The following is a 21,095-nucleotide window of genomic DNA, read 5'->3' as shown; positions in this document are numbered from 1 at the left end:
TGTTAGAGAAGACAACCTAAATATTTCAATTTGAAGGCTTAAATTTAGTTTTGGTGGTTAAAGAAAATAATGAAAATTTACTTTCAGTAAACAAACCATAAATTAATTTCATAATATTAATAACTAACAACCATCTGCTCATTTAAGAATTTTTGTTAGAATTAATAAATAAATTGTAAAAAATAAAAATAAAAAAAGTTGTTTGTAGATGTGTATCGATAGACATGTACACCTAGGTGTGTTTGTTTGAAGGATTTTGGAGGATTTCCACTATTCATCCAATTTTTTCCCCCCAAAAACATCAAATCAAACACCTATTTTTTATTTTTTATATTATACTAAAAATCAATTTCACATTCAAAACATCACATCAAACCCTATTTATATCACATCATACAACTATTCAAATTCAAAATTTTTACTATTCAAATCCTAATCCAAAATCCAAACCCCCAAACAAACACACCCTAGAATGAATTAGGTGCAATTAAAATTTTACCAGTATCATAATTATTAAATATACAGTCACTCGAATATTTATATAAGTATAATCATATATAAATAAATAATACTCTCCACATCATTTATTTTTATTGAAAAAAAAAATATTTAAGATATTTTGTGTTTTTTATTTATATAAAATTTGCTATAGGTCTTTATTTAGAACCAAATATCAATTTTTGATAAAGATGATGTTTGGTGCAAATTTTACTTTAACATAAGAAAGTTGACAATAAATAAAATAGAAGGTATTTTGTGCATTTTTATTAAAATATAAGAGATATTATATAATTTACCATTCTTATAATTATTATGGTTGGAGATACAATTTTAAAGGTAATTGGGCCCATATTATATAGGCCCACTAAGCCCAATATGTAAAAGGACAGACCGATGTAATATTTTATTCAAAGAATAATTCAATTTTACAATAATTCCCTGTATAGTCAAAATTTAAAAGTTGAACTAAAAATTACCAAAAGCCAATGTCCTGTCCCAACATATATATTCTTCATTGTAATATCAATTTTAGGTAATTTTATTGTGAGATAAGATTTTTTTTTTTTTTGTTTTTAAACATTAATTTTTTAAAAATCGTGTAAAAATAAAATACCAAGTAACCACGCTCTAAATTTTTACAATCCCTAATTATTTTTCAAACCAAATCATCTTCAAGCCTTAAAACAAGAACAAGATGTTACTTAAATATCGATTTTCGGCTTCATCATTGTCGCCTCAACCAAATGCTTGTCCTAACATCGTATTCGATCTTCTAATTCATGTCTCCATTCTTGCATTGTCGTCGCCGGGTCAATGGGCTGTCGTCGGCTTGATGCTGCATTCGATGAAATTGGAAATCGACTTTGCGACTCTTAATGACCTCGAGGATGCCGAAGGGTTCGATTTTGGGGAGGAAATTGACTTGGATTTCTTCCGTTTCTGCTTTGTTCTTACACCGGCGAGCTCGGCTGGTGACGACGACACGTCGGATTTCGACGTTTGCCACGTGGACTCGCTGAAATCTGATTAAAAAAATAAAAAATAAAAAATTAAAGCCAAATTGAAGGCAAGAATAAAAATGTATAACAAATAGAGACAAACATTCTCGTGACATATGAGCCAAATTATTTCCTATGGTGTATATATCAAATATTTAATTATTAAAAAAATAATCTGTTCAATTCATTTTTTACTATTTCCAAATTCAACAAACCCAACTCCCAATTTGACATTCTGGGCTTTAAATGTTTTTTTTTTTTTTTTTTTAAATTTATTCAGATTTTTAGCTTCAACAAAAATTTTCTTTTTACTATTTGTTTTGACTATTCTATACAAAAAATATAATATTTTATTTCGTAGAATAACACATTCAAACCAAAAATTAAATTTAAAAATAAAAATGGCCAACTAAACGCGCAAATGCTTGGAAAAGAATCAAATAGGGCCATCAAATAAGACATTATTCATAAAATTTTTAATTTTTTTCCAGAATCCAATTCCAATTGCAACCCGTGATCAATTTTCATTGCCCCAATCAATAACAGATCTAGTACAAAATATATATATATATATATAGTTACAAAATTGCAAGAAAATAAAGAACAAACCTTGGGAAGAAGACCAGAGAGAAAGGGCAGCAGTAGAACCAGAATAATTCCCAAAATCGGGGCCTGTCTTGAACTCATTCATCTGCTCAAAATTAAATTAAAAATTTCAAACATTAACAACAAGGACTTCATTTAATTCCAAGAATTATAAATAAATAAATAAAAATACACAAATATATATATATATATATATATATATACCCAAGCAGGGGCATTGACAGAGCTGGAGCCATCCCACCCAATGTGAGCCAAATGCTTGACATCAGTTGGGTACCCAATCTCCATCTCACGTTCTTTCACAACTGCAAATTATAAATTCAAAAAAACAAAAAAAAAAAAAGATTTTCAGACATTGTTAGAAATTAAATTAAATTATTCAGACAAACCAAGATTGATTGATTAATTTAGGGTTTGATTGTACGTACCAAAAATTTGGGAAAGGGTATATTTGAAGCCTCTGTAGATCCCTTTCATCGATCTTGTCCCACCCATTAGTGCTACTGATCTATCTAAGCTCCAAGAAAATTTCCGACAGGGAGAATATATATATATATATATATAAATGATCAAGAAGCTACAATGTCGAAGAAATTAAAAGAGATTTTTGTAAAAACTAAAAATAAAAATTAGGGGAAAAAGTGAGGTTAGCAATTCTTTGCCTGTGTGAACAGCAAGCAAGCAAATGAAGAAATGTGGGTTTGGGAAGAAAGGCATAAAGAGACAATATCAGGAATATGAATCTCCAAATTTTGATTCTAATTAAAACCAGCTTTATTCAAGAATGTAGAGAGAGAAAGAAATGAAGAAAGAGAAATGGGTCTTTCTTATGAACATTGAACAAGAATGTAGAGAGAGAGAGAGAGAGTGATCAGAGAGAGAAGGGTGGTATTGGGAGTGGATCACAAAATGAATTATATACTTACTGTGTATGTTGCTATTGTATTATTCTTTTATATACTTTTCTGTTCAAGAAAAAAATAAATTGTTTTATCTTATTTGGTTGTTCATTTATATATATTTTTTTATCCCTCTCTCCTCTCATAAGATAATACAAATACAATTCTTCAATATATTTACAAAAAATAACTATCATTTAATAAATTTTTAAAACAAGAAATAAAAGCCATTTTTATTTTTTCATCTAATACAACTAGTTTTATATGTTACATATTATTAAGCAATTTATTTGCACAAAGAAGATAAATAATAAGTCAAAAATAAGAAACCTAACCCCATATGTAAGAAAATGAACAGCATGTTATATGTTTGGTGTGTTTATGGACATCCATTTTCTTACACAGAATCTTTTCTCAATATTCTTTTATTGCCATTTGCAATATTTTAATAAATCATCCCCTCTGAATTTTTAATATTTTCTTTCCAATATATTATTTAATTGAAAAAGTATATATATATATATATATAAATAATTATTATAATTAGCTGGAGCAGCCTGGACTGTGTGACAATGCTATTTCGGGAAATTTTCTGACCATGTCTATTTAGATAGAAATTCTGAAAATTGTTAAAAATAATGAAAAGAAAAATGATTATTCGGCATAATGTATAGCAAGAGAAAAAAGTAATTAGCATTAATATTTTTTAAAAAAAATATATTGTTAATAAATAATTTTAAAAACTTTAAAACTATTTTGGCTCTCTTCACCGAGCAAAGATGATTTGATTTTATTTTTATATGGTATTTAAGTTTAATTTTTAGAAAAAATATTTTATATTATTTATTATTATATTTTAGAATCATAATTAAAAAATAAAGTCTAATATTGTTATGATAAGAAATAAATAATTGGGCCAAATTTGAATGTGACGTGTCGTTTGAAAATCATTTTCGGGGCCATGTATTTTTATTTTTATTAATATTATTATATGTTGTCACACACCCCCCACCTACAAAAATCTTGAAAAGCACCCTTTTGTCATTTTTGTCGAAATGCTATTTTTTCCACCAATAGGGACCCCTCACATTTCATTTCCATTCTTGTCTTCTTTCTTTATTAGTCTCTCCGTCCGCGTCTAAATAATATTAAAAAAAAATTAAGATTAAGAATATTGAAAAATACTTTTAATAGATAATTAAGAATGTATTAGTAAAAATAATTATTATATAATATAAATAATTATAAATTAAGATTAAGATAATTAATTAGTTTAATTAAAATTTAAAAAAAAAATAGAAAGTTTAAAATGAGATTAAAGTGTATAATCATTTTTTTTTAAAAAAAAAAGTGACACGGTATATGTGACGAACAGAAACGAAAACATGGACATAGAGTGTGGGAAGGAGGGAGTAGTTTTTTTAAAAAAAAATAAAAAAAAATCAAGGTTTTAGAATTTTTTGTTTCTAAAATAATTTTAAAAAATGGGTTTTTGATTTAAAAAAGCATTTTTTAATAATATCAAAATTCTCTAAAGATATACACCTGAAAAAGTCTAAAGATACAATTTTGTTTATAAGGATACGACATGATTCATATTAAATTATTTTATTTTCTAAATTTATTTTCCAATTTTTATTCTAACACTGGTTTTCAGACAATATAATTTTAATAGTTTTTTTTTTTTTTTTGTCACTATCTTGCTCTTATTTTTACTTAATGATTTTATAAATTATATTGATAGGAGTAAAAAAGGAAAAAAAATTGAGTATAAAATTATAAAAAAATATATATATATTACAAATATTTTGAAACAATTTCTTGAAGTTTTATGTTCATTTAGCAATGTTTTTGTAAGAAGAAATTATATATTTAAAAGAATTGTAAAAGCAATCAACCCGAGAACGCTTCGACGGGTTCTAGACTTAGCCAAGATAAGATGTTCGGGAAACGAGTATAGAGAAACCTTAAAACAAGACACATACGAATCTTGTCGAAAGACTTCATCAAGTTTAATACATAAATTCGACACGACAATAAAAGAATGTACAAGGGATCAAATTCAGGCGTGCGAACATCACATAATCCATCGATATACATACAAATCTCAAATAGTTACATAAGTAGACTAATTGCAAGGTTAAGCCTAATGTAAAGAGATAGTCGATAAATGTTCAACTCAATCATCGGCGACACAAAAAGTGTAATAAAAATGAATCCACGAAAAAGGGGAAACAAAACACATAATCCAAATAGTCTCAATGTAAGGAAAAAGACTCATCCAAGCTTATAGTCGATAAATGATTAGTTTCAATAATTGACGACATAACGATGAATGCAACATAAAAAGGGGAACCAAAACACATAATCCAATTTGTCTCAATGTAAGAAAAGAAAAACTCATCCACAATTCGATATACATCAGTCAAGCACCATCTCAGTATAGTCGATAAATGATCAAATTCAATAATCCGAACACCAAAAAGGGTACTCTCAATGTAAGGAAAAATACTCATCCAAGATTCGAGCTAGATCATCAGTATAGTCGATAAATGATCAAATTCAATAATCAGCAACACAAAACATGCAATAAAGATGAATCCACCAAAAAAATGGGAACCAAAACACATAATCCGATTAGTCTCAATGTAAGGAAAAACACTCATCCTAAATTCAACCTACATCTGTCGACCACATCTCAATCATCAGTATAGTCGATAAAATGATCAAATTCAATAATCGTCTACACAAAACATGCAATTAAGACGAATCCACCAAAGATGGGAAACAAAACACACAATCCAATTAGTCTCAATGTAAGAAAATATACTCAAGAACAGTCTGGTTCGACACTCACCAAGCAAAATTAATTCCAGCTTGAAGGCCAATAGCCATGAATTTGGTACCCTGTTTTCCAGTTATCCAACAAAATCACATTCCTAACTGCCCAAAACGAGACGAACAGCACGAAGAGCATCGACAACCTCTGCGCCGCCGTGTTCCTCAATTTAACAAGAACATGAGTCACAAATGCCAACAAAAGCCCCACAAATGTATACAGAAATCCGACAGAAAATCCTTCGGTACCTAGCTGCATCCCCGAGCCCTGGTAAAAATACACAATATTCGAAGGATCCTTCCTGTCCACCATGAACATTGGAGCTCCACGAATTATGTTGAACATCACACCAGAAACGCTGAAGAAGTACACGACGATCGCGCCGGCAATCCACGAGGTCTTGTCGTGCAAAAATGAGTTCCCGGAAATCAATTTTTTGATGAAATAAGCAGCTGAGATTAGGAATATGACGGTTAGAATGGCGATTTGGAGCTTGGAGAGAACAGGGGGGCGATCGATGGGGCCGACGGAGAAATTGGTGGTGGATTTGATGAATTCCGATAGGGATTCGGCGAATCTCGAGAAATCGCCGGCGTCCATTCGGATTGAGTCCGCCTTGAGATCGGCGGCGCTCGGCGGAAGCAACCGGAGGTGGGGAAGAGTGTTTACCCCGAATTGGGCGAAGGAGGCTTGGGATTCTTGAAATTCGATTTCGAAGAAATATAATTGGGATTTTAGGTTAGGGTTGTTCGATTTGAACGAGGACGAGACGAGGGAGAATTCCTTTTTTAGAATCGGGAGAGGCAATTCGGGATTGGAATGGAGATGACGAGCGTCGAAGAAAACCAGGGAGTGGAAGGGTCGGGGGGCGGGGATGGAGGTGATGCGGCGGAGGAGGTCGTCGGTGAGGTGGATGACGCCGGCGGGGGACTTCGATTGGAGGGCGGAGAGTTGGGATAAGATGGATTTAGTAGAGTCGTCCGCCGTCGCGTAGGTAGAAAGGATCGAGAGGAGGCCGATGAGGACGACGGCTGTGAGAATTAGGGTATCGGAAATCGCCATTGATTACGTCGGCGGCGGCGGAGCCAGAGAGTGTACGGAGCGGCGTTTTCCGGGTCAGTTTCAGATTTTGAACTGCGCGACGGCCTGCCGACTAGGATTGTACCTTTAGGTGTTTCATCCATTAGAATCACAACACGTGTTAGTAACCTCTAAAATACACTTTTATTTATTTATTTTATCATTTTTTTGTTATTTACTCATTATGTTTCTTTTTTAATATACACACTTTTATTATATTCTCTCATAGTTTAATTGGATTAGAAAATAAGAATATTATATTAAATAATTTTTTAAGAAAAAACCAATAATATTTTAAATTTTTAAGAAAACACACCCTAAAATTGTTTTCGATTTCTTTCTTTTGTAATGAAACTGATATACAAAAAATTGTACTAAAGCACTAAACAACATCATAGTATATATTATTTACATAAAAAAAATAATCAAAATACAAACAATACAAATCATTCTTGAAAACTCTTTTACGATTTGCTTAAACATAAAACTATGATTTCTATGTGCAATGTAATATACATAAAATGTACCTGGTAGAAAAAGAAAAAAGAAGACAATGTGTCACTCTTACAATTGAGATCAATCAATCATTGTAAAAATTAAAGAAAAACTTACACAAAAAATACTAGAGAATTGGGGTCAACAAAAGCTTCAAGAAACATGGGGCCTTAATTTCCAATGGCATGATCAAAAACCATGGATCTTGATTTGTTCCTTCTTCACAATGCCGGTCTAGGACAAGACAACAATTACAATTAAGTCAGCCATGACCTTTGTTCGATTTGTTCACATATATCTAATAAGTATTTAGAAATTTTAAAGTACCCGAACGAGGAAGGTCGAGACATTCTTCCTTTGATCTCCTTGAAGTTGTATAACCTATATGCAAACATACGAAAAAAATATGAATCAATAGAGCTATAAAAACAAATGAATTGTACAACTATTGATCAGACGAGTTAATAAGAGTAAAATGATAAAGAAAATAAATTTGAATAATCTTTAAAAAAAGAAGAAGATATCTTAATAAAATTGTAATAAAATGAATTGAGATATAAAAGGGGGACAGGCGTACCTGCCCCATTTCTGGATCTTGGACAACAGTTCCATTACAACAAAATTCCTTTTTGAGATCTTTGAGAATTTTGATGTAATTAAAGTCTTTCTTCAATCCTTGAACAGTTGTCAAGCTTTTTCGACCATTCCGCTGTTGTATGCGGATATGAACGTATTCTTTTGATCCGGGACCTCCCGACTCTGCTGCATCTGCATCCGCAAATGGATCTATACAACCAAATCAGTGGCATTCATTATATCAATCTTTGATGCAACTTGGGAAGAACATACAAGCCGTAAAAATTAAATCTTTTATTTTATGTTCATGTTCTTTATATATTTTTATAGATTTTGATATTTTTATCTTCTTTTTTTTTTGTAGTAAAATAGTTGTAGGATACAATATTTTTGTATAAAATGAAATTGTTATATTCTCATTGAAAATTATGAAACAATATAGTAAAAATATTGAAAAAACTAAAAAATAAAAAGACATTTATATACTATTAACCATTAGTTTTTCTTGACAATTTGTATGTTCATATTCGGGTTTACTTGTGTATTTATATATATCAAACAAAAATATAAGAATATATTTACTTGGTGTGTTTGAATGTACTGTTTTGAATAAAAATTATATTTTTATAATGAATTGTTAAGCTTGCATGTAAAAAAAAAAAAAAAAAAAAAAAAAAAACCAATAAGCTATATAAATTTTCTTGTATATATTGAAATTTTCATGGTTTTATTGATTATTACCAAAAGCACTTGGAATCTGGATGCCGCCAAGATCAGACATGAACGTCGACTTATGAGACTTCGGGGAGAACCACAAATGTGGAGGTCGTCTGTTTTGCCGATGATCGTTAATTGGGAAAAAAAAAAAAAAAAAATTATTAGAATGGACAATCTACAAAATCTCATCATCTTTTTGTCCTTTTGTTATATATATATATATAACATATATATATATAGAGAGAGAGTGAAAAAGAAAAAAGAAAAACGAGAACAAAGATAAAATCAAGATCACGATCGAAAGAACACATTAATGAAATTAATGATAATCGTGTGAATTACCTCTTCAAATGGAGATTTTAAACACTACCTCTAATGTAAAAGTTTTGGGGTATTCCAAACTTTAAAATTTTGTTATTGCGATAAGGAAAAAACTGAAACAAATTTAAGATTAAACAAAATAACTGCACAAATCTCCCTCCATCTTCCAATTTAAATGGTTATGCTTCACTTGATACATTCTAATAATATCCATCTCAAAATTTTAAGATACAGTTTCTTTTTATTTTTATATTATATATTACATAATTTTATTATTAAATTTATGCATATTTAAGGGTGTGTTTGTTTGAAGGATTTTGGTGGATTTTCACTATTCATCCAATTTTTTCCCCCCAAAAATATCAAATCAAACACCTATTTTTCATTTTTTATATTATACTAAAAATCAATTTTACATTCAAAACATCACATCAAACCCTATTTATATCACATCGTACAACTATTCAAATTCAAAATTTTTATTATTTAAATCCCAACTCAAAATCCAAACCCCCAAACAAACACACCCTTAATATATTTTTTTCTTTTTAAATCTAATTTCCAAAATGTTATCCTAAAATTATTTTTGGGTCAAAATTGATTAGTATTTGGGTTCTAAAAAAAGGCCCAATCTTCAGGGCCCATTAGTTAGGCCCAACGATCATAAAATTTTCACCCCAAGTGAAAGCCCACCCCGTAGGAGAAAATAGTGCCAGAAATTATTTGTTTATTGTTTTAATTTAAAATATTTTTTATTTTATCGATAATATAGAAAAACATAATATTTTAATTTGAATATTAGATATTTTTGTATATATATTAAAAAATTGTACAAAATGATAATTTTTTATAGGATCATAGCATAAAAGATAAAATTCGGATAAAATGTTAATTAAAATATCGATTAGGTAATATTTAAACCCTCGCTGATATTTTTCATAAATTCCGCTTAAAATCAGCGCAAGCGATAAGGTCATGTGACCGTCGGAAGCTGACGTCATTCGACGAGTCACCGGTCGGAAAACGACACTCGGCTCGTACGTAAGTCGGTAATCTCTTACGGTTCAATAAATTGGGGCAATTTTAAGAATCCAAATTAGGTTTTCGAGTTCGCGCAGGCGATCCAATCAATTGATGCAATGATTTCGTCCGCAACGTTATCTCTATCAAGCATCCCGCCGGCGGGGACGCCGGCGGGCGCCACGCCTTCACCGCAGTCCAATTCCTGCGCTCCGTCGCCTGCTAGCTCTGAACCGCTCTCTCCCGGCGAACCCCACGGTCGGAGGATCAAATCGAGCTCTCGGCTAAGCCGGTGGTCTCGGGCCCGGGCGGTTCGGTCCGGGAGGAAACTGAACCGGACGGTTCAGAGACCGGCGGATCTGAGGACGGCGCCTAATTCTCCGGCCGACGCCGCCGGCGACGGCGAGAGCGGTTACGAAAGCGAGTCGGCGTCTCCCGGCGGGAGCGACGGGGAGCAGGTGAAGGAGGCGGCGAAGTCGATTTACATGGTCTCCGATGGGACGGGGTGGACGGTGGAGAACTCCGTCAACGCGGCGCTGGGGCAGTTCGAGCACTGCTTGGTCGACCGGGGATGCGCCGTCAGCACGCATCTGTTCTCAGGGGTAAGCTCGTCATTTCACACTCTGGTTCATCTAACTTCCGAGATTTTGATTTTTGAATTGTGTGTTTATTTATCTAATTTATTTATTTTTATAATATGTATACTTAATTTATAGAAATAGTAAAATGTTCTAATATTAAAAAAAAGGGTAACAATCCTTCGATTAGTATCTTATAGTAATAAATATTTTGATAATAATAATTATTGATATTTTGTTTGATTTACATAATTTTTTATACCTTAATGTTCGATTCTTGCATTTCCGGCAAGATCGACGACATCGAGCGCTTGCTCGAAGTCGTAGCTCAGGCCGCAAAGGAAGGCGCGATGCTCGTCTACACTCTAGCCGATCCATCGATGGCTGAATCCGCCCGGCAAGCCTGCGACCATTGGGGGGTGACGTCGCTCGACGTTCTTGGCCCCATAACGGAGTCCATTGCCACCCATTTAGGTGTCTCGCCATCGGGCCTTTCCCGGTGGGCGCCGGGCCGGACATCTTCGCTCGGGGAGGAGTACTTCAATCGAATTGAAGCAATTGAGTTCACAATCAAGCAAGATGATGGCGCCCTACCGGAAAATCTTCGCAATGCCGACATTATCCTCACCGGTGCTACTTTTTTTTTTTTTGAATTATACTTAACTTTGTCTATAGGATTTTAGGCTTCATTAGTAAAAATTAGCATTTGTTTGCAAGCCGAGTTTGCGAAATAAATATATCTCATGATGCAATTTCTAAATTATAGACGAATTTTTTAAAATTTATCAAAAGACTGAGTCTGTTTGTTTAGCATTTAAAGTTGTCGGTATTTTTGCCGTGAGATACGAAGAATCGTAGAGAGAATGATATTTTTTTTTTTCCTTTTTGTTAATTTGTATTTTTAGTCTTATATATTGTATTTTTTAATAATATTTATTCGATTGTTGATGAAATAATAGGCGTGTCGCGAACGGGGAAGACGCCGTTGTCGATCTACTTAGCGCAAAAAGGATACAAAGTGGCAAATGTACCGATTGTAATGAACGTCGACTTGCCGAGGAGTCTTTTCGAGGTCGATCCGGAGAAGGTGTTTGCGTTGACTATAAACCCGGTCGTGTTGCACACGATCAGACGGGCTCGTGCTAAGACAATGGGGTTCGGCGAAGACACATGGAATGGGTACTCGGATATGGATCATGTTAGAAAAGAGCTCGACTATGCGAGTCGAATATTCAGTCAGAATCCGACCTGGCCTGTGATAGGTGAGCAGCTGCTCGCGACAAATTTCTTACAGAATTCGCGATTCTTACAGTTGATTGTTGTCTGATTTGATCGCAGAGGTTACAGGGAAGGCGATTGAAGAGACGGCTGCGATTCTGCTGAGGCTTTACCATGACAGGAAGAGCAAGTGCACGATGCCGAGGATTTCGCGGCGCTACTAGGAAAATGTTGCGAAAATGTTTCGGGTTTTTCGAGCATTTTCCTCGTCTCGACGAGTACTGTGGATAATGAGTTGTGTCGAAGAAATATAGGATTGTGGTGTTGTAGGAAATGGACATGTTTAGTTACTTCGAAGATGTTTGAGATCTTGTTGTATCTATAGGGTTTGCTTGGGTTGCGACGACCGCCCTAATATTGTATTTTTTTAATATTTATAAAAATTGTGTCATCAAAAAATATGATAGGTAAGCAAACTTATTATAATTTTTTTCATAAAATATAAAATTAAATTACTAGCTATTATATAATTTTAAATCACTCAAACCGCTATTGCACATTTAAACCAAACAAACTTAACTTAATTTTTTTTTTAATTATTATTATTGTTACTATTGTATGTCAATAAAGTAAGCTACACATGGATAAATATTAATAAAATAAAAAATATATATTAATAAAATCAAGTAATATTATTCATTGTACAGCCTTTATAAACTTTGCTTTATATATGCATAGCATATTTTTTATTTTGTTTCTCTTTTTAAAAACAAAAAATAAAAAATAAAAAACATAAAAAAGATCCAAAATTTCTAAAGCTTGGGCATAGGCCTAGATATCCCATGCCGATTTGTTTTATATATTCTATAATTTTTTTAAATAAAAAATAGTTAATTAATTTTATCTCATCTTATTACATCACATTATTCAAATTTAAAAAAAATAATAATAATACATTTCTTTTTCTATCATGTTATCACCTTATTCTCAATCTATTTTATTTAATATTATTCATTTTTATTTTTATGTTTTACCATATGTGAGATAAAGAGAGTATATTTATCGTAATATACTTACAGTTTCAAATACATTTTTAAATATATATATAAATATATTGTTTAAAATATATATTCAAATATGTTTATTAAAGTCCACTGTGATAGTAAATGTATAAATTGGTTGACAATTGACATTAATATTTATTAAAACATTATTTAAAAAAATAAAATATAAAATATATGTTGGACTAGTAATTATTATTAACAACTTATACCAGACTGAACTGTCATAGTAAATGTATAAATTGGTTGACATTAATCTTCATTAAAAATACATCCATCAATTTATTGACAACTTTATTAATTTATTAATCTACCAAACTACTATAAACAATATATATACATACATAAGAAAATTTTATACCAAAAAAATTATCTGCAAAAAAATTAAAGATATAGAATATTATTATTGTTATTATTACTGAGTTATGTCCAAATTAATTATATTATTTTGCTGATAATTAAAAATTAATAATATTTTAATATAAAATTAATATGAATTTAAATAGTAATGATGGGATGAATATAAATAGTAATGACAAATTTATTAAAATATAAGTAATAGAATTATAAACGATAAAATTATTTATTAAAACAATTAATTATCCGAGGGAATATATTTGAGTCGTTGCAGTTGTTTTTTATTTCAATGGCAACAGTGAACGGGCGAACAAATATCTGAGTCCACGTGTCAGTCAGAGAGTGGAGCAGAATCCACGCTGTCAAAATCGGTGAATACAATTGGTCGACAGCATATCCAAACCCGGATAAGCCTATTTCTCTTCTCTACATCATAATAAATCAATTCCTTCTTACAATCTTAATTCCACACCACATTAGCCGCAGATCAGCTCCAATGGCTCATGTTCTGGCTTCCAAGGCTGCCTTCCTCGGCTCCTCCAAACCTCTAGCCGACGCCAAACTCCACTCCCCCGCCAAGCCAGCCGCCTTCACCGTCCGCGCCGACGCCGACACAAGCAGCAGCCGCCGAGCCGTGCTGGGCCTGGTCGCCGCCGGGATCGCGTCTGGGTCGTTCGTCCAAGCTGTTCTCGCCGAAGCCAAGTCGATCAAGATCGGCCCGCCGCCGCCTCCCTCCGGCGGACTCCGTAAGCCGTTTAAAAAATTGTTATATCAAATATTTATTTATTTTCACATAAAATTAGTAATAAATATTTTTAATTAAAATAATTATTAAACTTACAAAATTTTCAAAATACTTATCTAAATAAATAAAACCAATATTTTTAATTAAATTTGTTTTAGACGTAATTTTTTCTTTTAAAAAGAATACTACCATCACTTTCAATGTCTATTTTTAATTTAAAAAATTAAATTGCGACATATTCATTACTCAAAACATAAGATACAATAATTATTTAATAATAATAATAATTTGACTTATTATTATTATTAATAGTATTATTATTAGTATTGAAACTAGTGACATGCTAATGCTAAGCTAATATTTATTTATTATTTTTATATTTTTTATACAATTTTTTATGTTTCACATCAAAATTTTTATTTCTAACAATTTCCCAAAACAAACACACTTTTAACCATGCAGCCGGAACACTTAATTCGGACATCCCACGGGACTTGGAGCTCCCGTTAAAGGACCGGTTCTTCATAACGGCGTTATCGCCACCAGAGGCGGCACAGCGGGCCAAGGAGTCAGCAAAAGATATCGTAAACGTAAAACAACAAATCGAGAAGAAGGCGTGGCCGTACGTGCAAAACGACCTCCGTTTGAAGGCGGAGCTCCTCCGTTACGACCTAAACACCGTTATTTCTTCCAAGTCTAAGGACGACAAAAAGTCCCTCAAAGCCCTCACCGATAAGCTCTTCCAGACAATCTCCGACGTAAGAAATTAAATTAAATTTATATAATTCTCATCATTTTATATAATAAAAACGTATTTAATTATTATTTAAATTTTGAAATGTGTCCCGGGAATTTATATATATATATTTTTCAATTCTTTTTAAATATGACAGCTGGATCATGCAGCGAAGATTAAAAGTAGTCCCGACGCCGAGAAGTATTACTCACAGACAGTGTCGGCTTTGAGCGATGTCTTGGCCAAGCTTGGATGAGATTTATTTAAATAATAATAATAATAATAATAATAAATTATAATAAATAATAATAATAATAATAATATGTTAATTAGAGTGAGTTTTCTTTTTGTGTATGTACTGTGTAGATAAGACACGAGGATTCTTGAAATCACTCATATTAGTGTAATTTTTATTTAAACATGCTCAAATTTAAAATTATGATAGAATTTCTAATATTAGTCCCATATGATTGTAATAATTTTTTTTAATATAAAATATCGTATTACAATATTATTAAAAATGAAAAATAAAATAAAATGCCTATTTTTCATACTAATAAATTCAGTCCTGCTGTATTTTTTTTGAAATAATGACTCGAAAAGGTGAATTAAATGAGTAACTAATTTTCCAAAATTATTCATTTTCAATTATAAATTCTAACTATAAAATAGCAATTAAAGCAATATATTAATTAAGGGGATAGACTTAAAATAAATATCTCGATTTAAAGATGACACTGCATTGACATTTTCTTTCTCTTTAATTTATCCAAGCATATATTTTATAATGTCTATTTACTATTTTTTTAAATTTTTTTAACTATATAATTCAATTTTGCATGCAATAAATATTATATTAAAAATGTTTATTTTAAATATTGTAGAATACAAAATGAATAAGAGTATCATATCAGACTAACATTTAAACAAAATATTAATAAATAAATACTAATAAAAATCAAACTGTAAAAATATTAGGTAATCCTTTTTTTTTTATTTTTTTCATAGTTTGAATTTGATAGAACGAGAAGAAAATTATTATTTGTCTGTTTTTGTCTCTACTATTTATATAATTTTTAAAAATAGTATTAAATTAAATATTTTTATTTATGTTTTTATGTTAGATTAGAAAAATATATTTATATTTATAATACTATATACAGTAATATTTCTATTTAAAATTTTACTATATAAAAAAAAAACAAATAAACTAACTTCCAAACATACAATTAAGCACAATCTTGTTATTGTTTACTATATCACTCAAATAAATTTTTTTTATCTAAAATTTTATTATTTAAAATAAAAAAAAATATTAACTTCCAAACGTATATTAGGTACAGTCCTATTATTTCTAGTATATCATATCAAATAATTTTTATATTTAAAATTTTTTTATTCAAAATAAAAATAAAAAACAAAAATTAACTTTCAAACATACAGGTAAGCACAGTCTTGTTATTTTTTAGTATATCACATGATAATATTTCTATATGAAGTGTTACTATTGAAAATAATAATAAGAAAAAAAAAATTAATTTCAAAATATATAGGTAAATACAGTCTTGTTTGTTTTAATTATATCACACAAAATAGTATTTTTATTTAAAATTTTATTATTAAAAAAAAAATACTTAACTTTCAAGTATATAGCTAAATATAGTAATATTTGTTTCTTAATGTATATCACATCAAATAATATTTTTATTTAAAATTCTACCATATAAAATAAAAAAATTTAACTTCAAACATTAAGCTAAGCATAGTTTTTTTTTGTTTTTAGTATATTATATAAAATAATATTTTCATTTAGAAATTTACTATTAAAAAAAAAAAAGAAAACTTAACTTCCAAACACACAACTAATCACAGTCTTGTTTGTTTTTAGTATATCACATCAAATAATATATTTATATTTTTTACTATTTAAAAAAAAATTTAATTTCCACACATACAACTAAGCAGAGTCTTTTTTATTTTTACTATATTACGTCAAATAGTAGTATTATTTAAAATTTTATTATTAAAAAAAATTCCCGACACAGCTAAGCACAGTCTTGTTTGTTTTTAGTATATTACATCAAATAATATTTTCATTTAAAATTTTACTATTCAAAATAAAAAATTAATTTCTCAAACAACTAAGCACATTCTTGTTTGTTTATAATATATTAGGTCACATAACATTTTTACTTGAAATTTTACTATTAAAAAAAAAAATTAACTTCAAAATATACAACTAAGTACAATTTTACTTGTTTTTAGTATATTACATCAAATAATATATTTAATTTAAAATTTATTATTAAAAAAAAATAAATTTCAAATATACAGCTAAGCACAACTTTGCCATTATTTTTTATCATTCAAAATTTTATTTTCCCTCTAAATACATTTTATTCAATCGTTAGTTTATATAAGAAAATGTCAAAGTAAAAAAACAAATTTCAATATATACTTAAAGATAGTATCTTTTAAAATTTTGATATTATTTATCTACATTATCCATTGGTATTTTTGATTCAAAAGATTTTGCTTCTAATTTAATTATGCATTATTTTTCTTTTTTTTTTTAAAATATCAATTGTTTTTATATGTATATATTTTTTTTTTTATTAAACTCTATCCATACCAATGGTACAATGGAAAATATACATTTAGTTTTTTCCTAGTTCATCGAAAAATAATACTACTTTCGTTCAATTTTGAAGGTCCTTTCGCGTATTAGATTTTTAAATATTAGTAGTTATTATACGAAAATGTAATACAAATGAAAGGAAAAATACAAAAATATTTTTATCAGTATTTTATAATACTATTATAACGATATTTGTGTAAAAAACATTATAAAAATATAAAAATATTTTTAATGTTAAGTAAAATGACGCAAAAGACAAATAAAATTCTTAGAGTCGGACAAATAAAGTAATAATATTTTATTGATTACTAAGATTATATGAGATGAATTTCACAATTTTGTTCCTAATGATAAAAGAAAATTTGTACAAGATATACATTTTGATATTATATATAATTATGTTTCCTATAATTAAAAATAAATACTTTTAAATTAAATAAACGAAAATAATAAAATAAATACATTAAATTAAAAGAAATAATACTCTAATATAAATTAATTTTATATTTAAAAGATAAGTGAAGTGATGTTTTAATATTTCCAAACTTTCCTTCTTCACAGATTTAGCCTAATTTTGAAATAAAATGAATTCAAAATATTACACAAAATATTACCATGTATTTCTAAAATGAACGAAATTATTATTGTTATACAAAAAATATTACAAACGTATTTAAATAATAGTAGCCTGGATTACAATTTACAACGGCTCCCTCTTAATAAAAATAAAATATAATAATAATAATAAAAAAATGTGTATAAATACCCACTCTACGTATTCATTTTTTCCCCATCCCTAAAACCTCTGCCCTAATTTCCCTCCGGCGCTCTTCGATATCATCGAGATGCCGAAGAATCTGGAACCCGAGAAGTCCGTCCAATTCGACTCCGATTCCGGCGAGGAGGAAGAGGATTCCTCTTCATCCGACATCGGCAGCTCCTCCGACACCGATTCCTTACCGGAGGATGCCGGAATTGAGAAGAACAAGTCGTCGTCGTCGTCTTTGCCGCTGGTAGTCCAGAAGAAGCCCCCTCCGGAATCCGCCGGCAAATTCTCTAAGAATCTATTATCTTCCTCCGATGACGAGGAATCGGAGACGGAATCCGACGATCCAAACCCCAGCGCCGTGAAGCCACTTGCTTCCAAACCCTCCGGCGCTGGTAAAAACCCTAGATCGAAATCAGCGGCTCCGGAGGCCGTCGCTCCGGTTAATTCGGCGGGCGCGAAGCGCCCGGCTGAGGATAAGGAATCTGCTGCTCCGGAGGCGAGGAAGAAGAAGAAGCCGCCGGAGGCGGCGCTGGTGCCGGTGCCGGTGCCGGCGCCCCAGCCCCAGCCCCAGCCTCAATCCCAACCCCAACCCCAACCTGACGCTGATCCAGAAGTCGAAATTCTGGAGAAGAAATCGGGGGAAGAATCGAAGAAGCTTTTTCAGAGGCTGTGGAGCGAAGACGACGAGATCTTCCTTCTGAAAGGCATAATGGAGTACAGAAGTACGGTTGGAGCTGATGCGCTGTCTGATCTGGACAACTTCCATGAATACATCAAAGGAGATTTACATGTGAAAGTGTCGAGGGTTCAGCTGCTGGCGAAAATCCGGAGGATGAAAAGGAAGTTCAAAAACAATCGGAACAAGGAGAAGGATGGGAAAAACAGGGTCTTTTCGAAGTCTCACGACCAGAAGGCTTATGATCTGTCGAAGCAATTGTGGGGAAACGAGACAGGAAAGGCTAGGGGTAGAAAGCCGTATTCTACTTCCAAAGATTCTGGACAATCGGCACCGCAGAGGAAGAAGAAGGCGAGTAATGAGGCCGAGATAATGGCCTCGGGTATTTTGAGTATGGACATTCTGAATGGTGGTCAGAGTAAGTCGGCCAACTTTATGACCGTTCATCAGGAGGTGCTGAAGGATGGGCAGCAGCTGTTTGGGTGGGACGGAAAGGCCTGCGGGGGAGAGTGGCGGAGGCTGAAGATCGAGGAGCTGGAGGTGCACCTGAGGAAGCTGGAATTGATGGTGCAGCAGACAAAGATGGTTGTGGATTTCTTGAAGTCGGAGTAGGAGGAAGCTCTTGGAGGATGAATTCTACCGAGCATTGAGGTAGAAACTTGGATACTGCAAGCTAATGATGTTCGTCGTTTAGTTTAGTTGACTTTGGTACTTTATTGTGGATTTCTCAGCTCTGTGCTGTTCAGTTTAAGTGTTTTCTTACATGATGATTTGTGTGTAGCATGTTCAGGGCAAGTGGTCTTAATTAAGGTAGTTTTTATTGTTGTCGAACTTGTCGGGGTATTTGTTTGTTGTGGGAATATATGCATGGATAGAATTGGTTTCTTGTCGGTTAATGAAACGTGGCAGCATGGGGTGAGATAGATATTCGATTTGGATTAGTTATAACGCTAAAATTTAGCCCATTGTGAAGTTATAAATGTTGTTTTTGGTGAATGCCGCCATTTTTTTCCGTTAAGGCGTGGGGCAAGATGGATATCTGATTTGGATTAGTTCATTATAACTGTTGAGCTTTTATGATAGTGAAGTCATAAATTTCATTTGCTGTGAATGCCACCATTTTGTTGCAACGTGCTTTTAAGTTCAAGTATCGTTAAGGTGTGGGGTATGATGGATATTTGATTTGGATTAGTTCGTTATAACCGTTGAGCTTTTATGATAGTGAAGTCATTATTTTCATTTGCTATGAATGCCACCATTTTGCTTTTAAGTTGAAATATCATTAAGGTGTGGGGTATGATGGATCTCTGATTTGGATTACTTCGTTATAACCGTTGAGTTTATCTGATATTGATGCTAGAAATGTTATTTGCTGTGAATGCGGATATTTTGTTGCAACGTGTACGTGCTTTTTAGTTCAAGTATCATTAAAGCACGGGGTAAGAATCGTAGGATGGATACATAATTTGGATTCGTTAGTTTATAACCGTTGAGAGTTTAGTGAAATCATGAATTTCAGTTGCTGTGTATGCCGCCATTTTGTTGCGCAAGTATGCGCCACGTGCTTTTAGTTCAAGTACCATTAAAAGCATGTGGTAAGAATCCTAAGACGGATTTCTGATTCGGATTCGTTGGCTATGACTGTTGAGCTTTTATGGTAGTGAAGCCATGAAAGTGATTTGCGGTGAATGCCACCGTTGCACCGTTTCTTGGCTTTATAACGGTGTGCGCCCACGTGCATTTTACTTGGTGTACCATTAAAGTAAGTGGTTACATAGATATCTGATTTGGATTCATTATAACTTATAACCGTTGAGTTTATCTGATTGTGAAGTTATAAATGTCATTTTGCAGTGATGAATGCCGTATTTTTGTTGCAATGTCTGTAGGCTTTATAACGGTATGCGCTTTGTGCCTTTTTAGTTTTAAGGTCATTTAAGGCGATATGCGCTTTTTAGTTTCGTTTCTAACTTGAAAGCATTTTCTCGGTTGAATACGACAAAGATAATCCTGAAAGTTTTGTCGTTAATTCATTTAGGCATTCGACTCACTTTGTCTGGCTTTTCCATTTATTATATTTTCGCTTCTACCAAAAGTTGTATGTTATCTACTCTTTCCTCCGTTTTCTTGATTGGGTGATTTTACTCAATGCTTGCTAAGAATCTATCGACATTATTTTGTTTTTTTCTTTGACCTGTGATTTGTGAGTTTTCTTTTCCTAGTTTACCGGCTAGAGTTCTTTATTTTGGAAAGCTTTTTCGAGCC

The 21,095-nt window shown here is 31.6% G+C and overlaps 6 protein-coding genes across 8 annotated transcripts; 3 read left to right on the top strand and 3 right to left on the bottom strand.

Annotated features, from left to right (window-relative positions):
- Window positions 1-1,087: 1,087 nt before the first annotated feature.
- LOC127253462 (CRIB domain-containing protein RIC11-like) lies at window positions 1,088-3,032 on the bottom strand. Its single transcript, XM_051278078.1, has 4 exons — window positions 2,534-3,032; window positions 2,310-2,410; window positions 2,109-2,190; window positions 1,088-1,523 (listed from the first exon to the last, which is right to left on the bottom strand). The coding sequence occupies exons 1-4, from the start codon at window positions 2,598-2,600 to the stop codon at window positions 1,312-1,314; spliced, it is 462 nt and encodes a 153-aa protein (XP_051134035.1). The 5' UTR covers window positions 2,601-3,032; the 3' UTR covers window positions 1,088-1,311.
- A 2,557-nt stretch (window positions 3,033-5,589) lies between these two features.
- LOC127253460 (probable dolichyl-diphosphooligosaccharide--protein glycosyltransferase subunit 3) lies at window positions 5,590-7,004 on the bottom strand. Its single transcript, XM_051278076.1, has one exon. The coding sequence runs from the start codon at window positions 6,903-6,905 to the stop codon at window positions 5,871-5,873; it is 1,035 nt and encodes a 344-aa protein (XP_051134033.1). The 5' UTR covers window positions 6,906-7,004; the 3' UTR covers window positions 5,590-5,870.
- A 603-nt stretch (window positions 7,005-7,607) lies between these two features.
- On the bottom strand, window positions 7,608-8,775 carry LOC127253463 (protein translation factor SUI1 homolog 2-like). Its single transcript, XM_051278079.1, has 4 exons — window positions 8,736-8,775; window positions 7,996-8,204; window positions 7,746-7,799; window positions 7,608-7,652 (listed from the first exon to the last, which is right to left on the bottom strand). The coding sequence occupies exons 1-4, from the start codon at window positions 8,773-8,775 to the stop codon at window positions 7,608-7,610; spliced, it is 348 nt and encodes a 115-aa protein (XP_051134036.1).
- A 1,164-nt stretch (window positions 8,776-9,939) lies between these two features.
- Window positions 9,940-12,317, top strand: LOC127253458 (pyruvate, phosphate dikinase regulatory protein 2-like). Of its 3 annotated transcripts, none has more exons than XM_051278071.1 (5): window positions 9,940-10,073; window positions 10,151-10,654; window positions 10,924-11,260; window positions 11,590-11,892; window positions 11,969-12,316. In XM_051278071.1, the coding sequence occupies exons 2-5, from the start codon at window positions 10,172-10,174 to the stop codon at window positions 12,070-12,072; spliced, it is 1,227 nt and encodes a 408-aa protein (XP_051134028.1). In that variant the 5' UTR covers window positions 9,940-10,073; window positions 10,151-10,171; the 3' UTR covers window positions 12,073-12,316. The 3 variants fall into 3 exon arrangements, with proteins under 3 accessions (XP_051134028.1, XP_051134030.1, XP_051134031.1); XM_051278073.1 differs by having other exon boundaries at window positions 9,960-10,073; window positions 10,133-10,654; XM_051278074.1 differs by having other exon boundaries at window positions 9,966-10,069; window positions 11,969-12,317.
- Window positions 12,318-13,718: 1,401 nt separating this feature from the next.
- LOC127253461 (oxygen-evolving enhancer protein 3-1, chloroplastic-like) lies at window positions 13,719-15,212 on the top strand. Its single transcript, XM_051278077.1, has 3 exons — window positions 13,719-14,012; window positions 14,474-14,769; window positions 14,905-15,212. Exons 1-3 carry the CDS (start codon window positions 13,763-13,765, stop codon window positions 15,001-15,003), a joined length of 645 nt encoding a protein of 214 aa, XP_051134034.1. The 5' UTR covers window positions 13,719-13,762; the 3' UTR covers window positions 15,004-15,212.
- Window positions 15,213-18,178: 2,966 nt separating this feature from the next.
- Window positions 18,179-19,930, top strand: LOC127253459 (GLABROUS1 enhancer-binding protein-like). The gene has a single exon (XM_051278075.1). The coding sequence runs from the start codon at window positions 18,231-18,233 to the stop codon at window positions 19,440-19,442; it is 1,212 nt and encodes a 403-aa protein (XP_051134032.1). The 5' UTR covers window positions 18,179-18,230; the 3' UTR covers window positions 19,443-19,930.
- The last annotated feature ends 1,165 nt before the right edge of the window (window positions 19,931-21,095 follow it).

Source organism: Andrographis paniculata, unplaced genomic scaffold (genome assembly GCF_009805555.1).
Source record: "Andrographis paniculata isolate CXL003 unplaced genomic scaffold, ASM980555v1 Contig50END, whole genome shotgun sequence".
Taxonomy (NCBI): Eukaryota; Viridiplantae; Streptophyta; class Magnoliopsida; order Lamiales; family Acanthaceae; genus Andrographis; species Andrographis paniculata.
Note: the sequence above shows the minus strand (reverse complement) of the source record. Positions and strands in the feature narration are given on the sequence as shown.